The sequence below is a fragment of the Glycine soja genome, chromosome 8 (assembly GCF_004193775.1).
Source record: "Glycine soja cultivar W05 chromosome 8, ASM419377v2, whole genome shotgun sequence".
NCBI lineage: Eukaryota > Viridiplantae > Streptophyta > Magnoliopsida > Fabales > Fabaceae > Glycine > Glycine soja.
This window is the reverse complement of record NC_041009.1, coordinates 25,548,980-25,558,479: the sequence shown is the minus strand read 5'-3', so window position 1 is coordinate 25,558,479 and position 9,500 is coordinate 25,548,980. Positions and strand designations below refer to the sequence as shown.

The following is a 9,500-nucleotide window of genomic DNA, read 5'->3' as shown; positions in this document are numbered from 1 at the left end:
AGGCCTAGTCTTACAAGAGGGATCTGCGCGAAGCTTAGGCTAAATTAGGCTAAACTTTCGTAAGCTGCTTGAGCTGAGTCTAGTCTTACAAGAGGGATCTGCAGACGAAACTTAGTTTAAGTTAGTCTAAACCTAAGAGGGCTATCTCAATTGGGCCTAGTCCAACAAGAGGGATCTAAGGACGAAGCTTGGATTGATTCTGTCTTATGAGGGATCGAGGTTTAGTAATTTAGGCTACAACATAGAACACAAAAGCATGATTGATTAGAGAAATATATTTATATGCATCAACTTGTTTGTTAGAAGGACCCAATATTTCTACCTACTGTTGTCACTTTTACTTACTTTGCATTTTATACTTTTTAGCATAAAAGTTAGTTTAAATTCTGTTTGAAATTATCAATCATACATGTTCTCTCAACAATGCTTCATTTCTGATCTTAATTAAGGCTATCATTAGTTCCCTGTGTTCGATACTCGGATTCATCCGTTTTAATTTTTAAATACTTGACGATCCGGTGTGCTTTCCGGAAAACCGGATTTCCCTTCAATACATTTAAATGAAGAAAAAGTGGAACAAAAAACAATTGCAGGGGAAAACCAACAAAGTATTTTTGGCGCTGTTGCCGTGGAACTAAGCTGTTGGTAGAGTTTTGTATAGTTGTGCAGCATCGCTTTATTTTTGCTTTCTTTGATTTATTGATTCTTTTGACTAACATAGCAGTTATAGCACATTCATTGTTCTTTTGAACTGGATAATTGTTGTTATGTTTTGTTGTATTCAAAGAAGATCTACTGTAGGTGATTTGATCCCCATTGATTTGGAGATTAACACCACTTGTAGAAGGTGTAATCAAGAAAGAATTAGAAACTTTTTGCAGGATTTAGAAGCAGCAGCAATTCCAAAGGGAGAACCTCAATCTTCTGAGGCATCTTCTAGTTTTCCTATTGCAGGACATTCTCATTTAGATCATATCGAAGACCGCATCATGGCGGAAGAGCCAAGAAGAGTCACCCTAGAAGATTATTCAAGTTCTAATGTGCCATAATTTTTCACCAGCATTGCTCAACCAGAAGTTCAAGCATAAACCATTACATATCCACCATCATTGATTCAGCTAATTCAGAATAATCTGTTTCATTGTTTACCCAATGAAGACCCATATGCACACTTAGCCACCTACATAGAAATATGCAATACTATCAGGTTGGCTGGAGTGCCTGAAGATGCAATCCGATTAAGCTTGTTTTCATTTTCTTTATCGGGAGAAGCTAAGAGGTGGCTTCATTCATTTAAAGGCAATAGTCTTAAGACATAGGATGAGGTTGTGGAGAAATTTTTCAAGAAATATTTTCCTAAGTCTAAGACTGCAGAAGGCAAAGCTGCCATATCTTCTTTTCACCAATTTCCCGATGAATCTTTAAGTGAGGCCTTGGAAAGATTTTGTGGTTTATTGAGAAAGAGTCCCACTCATGGATTCTCAGAACCGATACAGCTCAACATTTTTATAGATGGGTTAAAACCCCAGTCCAAGCAGCTATTGGACGCTTCTGCAGGTGGGAAAATCAAATTGAAGACCCCTAAAGAAGCCATGGATCTCATTGAAAATATGGCTGCAAATGACATTGCTATTTTGAGAGATAGAGCTCACATTCCTACTGAAAAGAGTTTATTGGAGCTAACCTCCCAAGATGCATTGTTGGCACAAAATAAGTAGTTCTCTAAGCAACCTGAGGCATTGACTGGAACACTAAGTAAGTTGCCAACTCAAATTCATTCTGCACATACTTCACATGCCTATGTTTTGCAGGTTGTAGGATGTACCATCTGTGGGGGAGCTCATGAATTTGGATGTTTTATCCCTATTGAAGAACAACCCACTCATGAAGTCAATTACATGCGAAATCAACCCAGAAACAATTTTAATGCAGGAGGATTTTCTGGACTCCAACATGGCCATCAATACAATCAATAGCAAGAATAATGGAGGAACCACCCTGGAAATAAATTCAATAAATATCAAGGTGGACCATCCACAAGGCCACAACAACAAGGGCCTAGTCTCTATGATCAGACAACGAAGCTGGAAGAGACTCTAGCTCAGTTCATGCAGGTTTCTATGTCCAACCAAAAGAGCACAGAGTCTGCCATAAAGAATCTGGAGGTCCAAGTGAGACAACTTGCAATGCAATTGGTAGATAGATCATCAAGCAGTTTTACAGCTAATACAGAGAAAAATCCCAAGGAGGAGTGTAAAGTTGTGATGACTAGAAGAAAAAGGGAAATCCATGTGGATGAGAGTGAAACTGAGAAGAAGATGGAGGAACATAAACAACAGCTGGCACCTAAGCCAGCACTTGAACCCGTTTCTGATTTTGTAGAACTTGAAGAGATTAATGAGGAGACTGAAGATGATAAGGAAGAAGAGACACCAATAAAATAGAAAGAAAAAGAAAGAATAAAAGAAGAAGAAAAAGAAAAAGAAAAAAAGTTGAAAAATGAAAAACAAAAAAAGAAAGTTGTTGATGATGAGATGAGGAGAGATAAGAGTGAGCTAAACACTGAAAAGAAGAAGGATACTACTCCAAATGAAGGCAAGGAAGTACCTTATCCTTTGGTACCTTCCCGGAAAGAGAAAGAAAGACAAATTACTTTACCCTTTGGAGAAACACTTCAACAAATGCCCCTCTATGCCAAATTTTTAAAAGATATGCTAACAAAGAAGAATCGGTACATCCATAGTGACAGAATTATGGTGGAAGGAAATTGTAGTGTTGTGATTCAACGCATTCTTCCACCTAAGCACAAAGATCTAGGAGTTGTCACGATGTCGTGTTCCATTGGTGAGGTTCCTATAGGAAAAGCTCTCATAGACTTGGGAGCTAGTATCAACTTAATGCCTCTCTCCATGTGTCGGCGACTTGGAGAGATAGAGATAATACCTACACGCATGACCCTCTAGTTAGCTAATTGCTCCATCACAAGATCATATGGAGTGATTGAAGATGTTTTGGTGAAGGTGAAGCAACTTATATTTCTAGCTGATTTTGTGGTGTTAGACATAGAAGAGGATGTTGATATTCCTCTCATTCTTGGCCGCCCATTCATGTCTACTACAAGTTGTGTAGTAGATATGGGAAAGAAGATGGTGAAAATGGACATCGAAGATCAGAAAATCAGCTTTGATCTATTTCATGAAGATAAAGAGCCACCTGGCCGGAAGGTCTGTTTTAAAGTTCATGTGATGGAGGAAAGAAGACCTGAGAAGGAGGTCCTTGAAGTGGGAACTTTATTGGATCCTGGATAACAGGATGATGCGTCAAGCTAGTAACGTTAAAGAAGTGCTTATTGGGAGGCAACCTATCTTTTCGTTCCCTTCTCTATCTCCATTTTTATTTTTTGCATGTAGTTGCTTGTGATTGTGATTTATTTCAGCTTGTTTAGTAATGAACAAAAAGGGTTTTTAAATTATGTGTGAAGAGATAAGATGAAAATGACTTAGAAAAAGTTTCAGATTGCTAATCCGCTAAGCGCAAACCTTGCGCTAAGTGCCATCTCTTCACGCGCTAAGCCGAGCTTGTTCGTGCTAAGCGCAAAGACCCCTGATTGATTTGCTGAATGGTTCATCTAAGCGCACATCACTGCGCTAAGCCCAACATCTTCACTATAAGTTGCACCTTAAGCAGTGGGCTTAACGTGGATGATGCGCTAAGCGCCACTTCCTCTCCATGAAAATTTATTATAGCTGCACTAAGTGCGCCATTTTGCGCTAAGCCCCAGATTCATTCTGTAAGTTGAGCTTTCAAGTTGGGCTTAGCGGGAAAGGATGCGCTAAGCACCAACATCATTCTATTTTGAAATCATTAGAAGTGCACTTAGGGCAAGTAGTTGCACTAAGCCTGAATAACTCGTTGTAAGTTGAAGCTTGATGTTACGCTAAGCCTCGCATCTCAGGCTAAGCGCATATTGCAGAAAATTTTTTGGTGTTGCGCAAGCACTAAGCCCCAAATGCTTACAGGATATTACAACTTCATGTTGGGCTTAGCGCGAGTGATGCAATCCTCCCTAGGAAGGGACCAGTCACTAAAGCCATGAGCAAGAGGCTCCAAGAGGATTGGGCTAGAGCTGCTGAAGAAGGCCCTAGGGTTCTCATGAACCTCAGGGTAGATTTCTGAGCCCATGGGCCAAGGTTGGGTCCAATTATCTTTGTACATATTAGACTAGGATGTCATTATATTTGGTCCTTGTATTTAGGGCTCCATAATGTAGGTAGGGTACCCTAGAAATATAGGATTTTTCAACCCTTGTATTTTAGGGCACCTAGACGAGTTTTTGTATTATAGGTAGTTTTGTAATTTCACTTGCACTATAATGACATCCTAGTCTAATACGTACAAAGATAATTGGACCCAACCTTGACCCGTAGGCTCAGAAATCTACCCTGAGGTTCATGAGAACCCTAGGGCCTTCTTCAGTAGCTCTAGCATAATCCTCTTGGAGCCTCTTGCTCATGGCTCTAGTGACTGGTCCCTTCTTAGGGAGGATTGCATCATCCCCTTCCCCTTGAAGAGGATTTGACCTCAAATATATTAGTTCATCCTCTTTAATATCAGCTCCTCCTGCAAAACGAGTTAAATCAGAAATGTTAAAAGTGGTGCTGACTCCATACTCTTCTGGGAGGTCCAACCTATAGGCATTGTTATTGATCCTCTCCAAAACCTGAAAAGGTCCATCCCCTCTAGGACTAAGCTTGGATTTCCTTTTAGTAGGGAATATATCCTTCCTAAGATGGATCCAAACCCAGTCACCCTCATTAAGAACTAGCTCTTTCCTTCCTCTATTGCCTTTAGTTGAATACAACTTTGTTTGGTTCTCTATTTGGTTCTTACCCCTCTCATGTAACTTCTTTACAATCTCCAACCTAGATTCCCCTTCTTTATGTATAAATGAAGTGTCCAGTGGGAGGGGAATGAGGTCTAATGGTGTTAGGGGATTAAACCCATAGACAATCTCAAAAGGGGACTGCTTGGTGGTTCTATGAACCCCCATGTTATAGGCAAATTCTACATGAGGAAGATACTCATCCCAAGACTTATGGTTGCCTTTCAAAAGAGCCCTTAAAAGGGTGGATAAAGACCTATTTGCTACCTCTGTTTGCCCCTCAGTTTGTTGATGACAAGTGGTAGAGAAAAGAAGTTTAGTTCCTAGCTTAGCCCATAAGGTTTTCCAGAAGTGGCTAAGGAACTTAGCATCTCTATCTGACACAATGGTCCTAGGCAAATCATGGAGTCTCACAACTTCCCTGAAAAAGAGTTTTGAGATGTGGGAAGCATCATCCACCTTGTGGCATGGTATAAAGTGTGCCATCTTGCTAAACCTATCCACCACCACAAAGATAGAGTCTACACCTCTTTGGCTTCTAGGAAGCCCAAGGACAAAGTCCATACTAATGTCTACCCAAGGTGTATAGGGGATGGGTAAGGGTGTGTATAGCCCATGAGGCATCACCGTAGACTTGGCTTGTAAATAAGCCACGCACCTAGTGTAATGCTTATGGACATCTTTCTTCATATGGGGCCAATAAAACTTTTCTTTGAGTAAGACAAGGGTCTTGTCTATCCCAAAGTGGCCTATGAGCCCACCCTCGTGGCTCTCTTTCACAAGTAATTTCCTAATGGATCCTTGGGGTATGCAAAGCTTTCCCTCTTTGAACAAATACCCCTCAGCCAAATAGAATCCATCTTGGGCCTTTTTCCCACAACTCTCGTAAATGGGAGAGAAATGTTCATCTAAAGCATAGTTAGTTGATCTTTGGCCTTTGAAGACAAGGCCTTACTATCCTTCTTTTTCTTTTGTTTTTCTAGTTTTTCTTCCTCATCCCTCTTATCTTTCATAGTTAGTTGATCTTTGGCCACCTGTGAAGGTGTTTGAGGATGCAACACAAATTTAGTGCCAAGATGGTGAGGGTAATCTCATTAATTAGGCCATTGTAAATGATCTTCCTATCAAATTGCCACGGCCTTCCTAAAAGAATATGTCCTGCCTCCATGGGAACTATATCACAATTAACATCATCCTTATATGTCCCAATGGAGAAAGGTACCTTCACTTGTTAGTTAACTATCATTTCCCCTTGCTCATTGAGCCATTGAAGTTTATAAGGTTTTGGGTAGGGAATGATAGTGAGGTTCAACTTGGAAACTAATCTTGTGCTACAACAATTGCAACAAGATCCACTATCCATAATGAGAGAACAAGTTTTATCTAAAATTTTGCATCTTGTATGAAAGATGTTCTCTCTTTGGGATTGGGATAGATCACAAGATTGACCTCCAAGGAGCCTTCTAACCATTAAGAGGTCACCTTCTTCATGGGGGTAGACTTCCTCACTAGACTCTTCACCCCTTACTTCATCTTCACTTCCACTGGAGGAAGGGCAAGAAGTAGTCTCCTCTTGCTAGTCCTTTCTTGGGAACTAGTCTTAGGGGCGTATTTCTCTATGATCTTACCCTTATCTTCCTTGGGTTTTGAAGGTGCAGCCCCTAAAATTCCATGGGCTTGGTCCTTCCTTGGATAAGAGTGAGAGCCATAAGATTTTGAAGAAGGATTTCTTTTAAGTTGTTGCTCCACTCTTATACAAAGTTGGACTAGCTCATCTAGGTCCCTATATGGAAGGAGTTCAACCTTGTCCCTCACTTCCATATTAAGCCCACTAAGGAACCTAGCTATGCTCGTTCTTTCCTCTTCCCTAAGTCGAGCTCTTAAAAGGAGTAGTTCCATTTGTTGTCTATATTCTTCAACACTCATACTCCCTTGTCTAAGCCTTTGGAGCTTGTCCATAAGCTCCCTTTCATAGTAGGAGGGAATGTGCCTCTTCCTAAGGGCACTCTTAAGATCATTCTAATACTCTACTGGAGGATCCCCATGAATCCTTCGTTCCCTAACAAGGGAAGTCCACCAATAGAGGGCATACCCTTGAAAGCTAAGGGTAGCCAATGGAACTTTTCCCTCTTTGCTAATATGATGGCAAGCAAAGAGTTGTTCAACCTTCATTTCTCTTGAGGCCTCAACATTATGTTTTCCATGGAAATATGGGAAGCTAATGTTAACCTCTTGAGGCCTTCTATCCTTTTCTCTTCTTTGGGAGTGATTTTTAGTATGTGAACTATGGCACCCTCTATAATAGTCGCTAAGTTCTTCACTTAAACTTTTGCAAGAGTCATGACTACTATAGGAGGCATGCTTTTCTCTTTTCATTTCTTTCATTATTTTTCTTCTTTCTTCCTCTCTTATTTTCTCTCTTTCATCTTTACTTATTTCTTCCTCTCTTTTTTTACCTTTCTCTTTTCTCTCTTGTTTTTCTTTCCACAACTTAAGGGATCTCAACTCATCTAATATCTTATACAAGGGGTCCTTAGGAGTAGAACCCTCACCATTAACACTAGATGAAGAATGAAGACTCATGTTAGTTCCTAAGTTATGGTTCTTTCTTGTTGGGGGTTAGAAAACAAAAGGTAAAAGAAACTATGGTTGAAACTAGCCAAAATAAACACTAAAAGAGGTGTGAAAGATAAGGTAAAAACTAATTGGTAAAAGGCAAGCTACCTAGGCGGTTTGACAATGGAGAGTAAAGGAAATAAGCTATGAAAGTAAGCAAGACTTTGGAGTGCTTTTTAGTCCAATTGCTCTTAAGGTGGTTGGCCCTTTGCGTCTTGACTCAAATTCTTCAAGGTATGGCACCAATCCTCCTTTCCAATTCCTTATATGGCAACTCCCAAGCAAGGAAACAAAGAGACAAGCAATAACCAAAGACCCAAAAAAATTAAATGAAAGCTAAACCAATAGAGTTTTAAAAAGACAAATTTTCAAGGATTATTCAACAATTAAAGCAATGAAAAGCACACAAAAGCAAGCTAGGACTCAAAGAGAAACCTAGAATGGCTCTAGAGTAGAGTAGAAAAACAAAAAAAAAAGACTCAAGAAACCTCTAGTTTTGGCACTTTTTTTCACAATAATTTTAAATTGAAGTTTGAGAACTAGGATTGGTATAAAATAGGCACCAATTATAGAACAAATTTTGAGCCAAAACAACAAGCACACTTCCCTTTCACTTTATTTTTCTGCCAACTTGTGTGATTTTTTTTATTTTTTACTTTAATCCAAATCGCTTGGTTATTTTTTTATAATTTTGGTCCAGATGTCTAGAAAATTAAGTAAAAATTTTAGCTCAGAACATGTAGTGACCAATTCCCAGTAATTTATACAAGTTCGTATATTCAAGCTGCCAACACCAGCTATTTCAACCTAGAAATCAAGAGTAGTGTTTATGTTGCTTAAGGCTTGGATAGTTACAATTTGTGTTAGCTTATGCTCCATTATCTTGAATAACACAATTCAAGAGAGCTTAAGACTTATTTGATTCACAAATCCAGCCACAACTCAGCACCACAACTCAACTTCATCATAGACATCATGTAGGAAACTTTGAAAACAAAAAAAAAGAGTTCAACAACAACACTACGTCTAGGAATTGATTTAGAACATGTTATGAACTAAATAACATGCATTAATTAGACTCAAAATTCAAAAGATAGGCTAAGAATGACAAGAATACATGAACAAATGTATCTAGAATTCAATCAACAAAATAAAAGTTCAACACAAACTGAGAACATAATGTGACAATTACTATGACTAAACATGACTCTAAGACAACATGGATTAAGTGATTTACACTTAGATTTTTGTGTTTTTTTTTCTAATCAATATTTTGGAAGAAAATTTAGATCTAAGGTTCAGCACCAGAATATTATGAATGAAAAATGATAGAACCTAAAATCAACACAAAAACATGATTCAAGAGTAGATCTACAAAATTTGAACCATAGAAATGCAAGAACAAGTGTAGATCTAAGATTTAATCGGTTTATTTTCTTTAATCTACTCTAAACAGCACCAAACCACAAGACAATGGAGGATATACATGGAGAATAAGATGAAGAACAAGGAATTAAAGAGAATTCACCAAACAAAAAGATAGAGGAAACAAAAGAACATCACCTAGATGAAGATGCTCTGATACCACATGATGTAAGCTCCATTGGAGCTTGTAGGCCTAGGATCTTCTTCATCAATGGATTCCTTTGCTTCTGGGAAGATGAATGGCAGCGGAATGGAGAAGGAAGAGAGAGAGGAGACGTCACTTCAAGGAGAAGATGAGTTTAGAAGAAGCTCACCACCATAGGAGGCCATGGATAAGAGCTTGGAGGAAGAAGGAGATGAATGAAGGGAGAGGAAGAGAAGAACACAAAATTTTGTGCTCTAAAAGAGCTCTAAAATCTAAAGTTTAATTTTCAAATGATCAAAGTTGAAAAAATGCACACACATGACCTCTATTTATAGCCTAAGTGTCACACAAAATTGGAGGGAAATTTGAATTTCAATTCGAGTTTTACTTTAATTTGTGGAGCCAAAATTTCACTAATTATGATTAGTGAAT

General features: G+C 38.8%; 1 protein-coding gene across 1 annotated transcript; it reads left to right on the top strand.

Moving 5' to 3' along the window:
• The first annotated feature begins 2,108 nt into the window (after positions 1–2,108).
• LOC114424064 (troponin I 1-like) lies at positions 2,109–2,444 on the top strand. The gene has a single exon (XM_028390934.1). It carries the CDS (start codon positions 2,109–2,111, stop codon positions 2,442–2,444), a length of 336 nt encoding a protein of 111 aa, XP_028246735.1.
• Positions 2,445–9,500: the final 7,056 nt, after the last annotated feature.

What these genes read in the sequence shown, in the direction of transcription:
- LOC114424064 (XM_028390934.1), top strand. Translation starts at nt 2,109, where the DNA reads ATGCAGGTTTCTATGTCCAACCAAAAGAGCACAGAGTCTGCCATAAAG.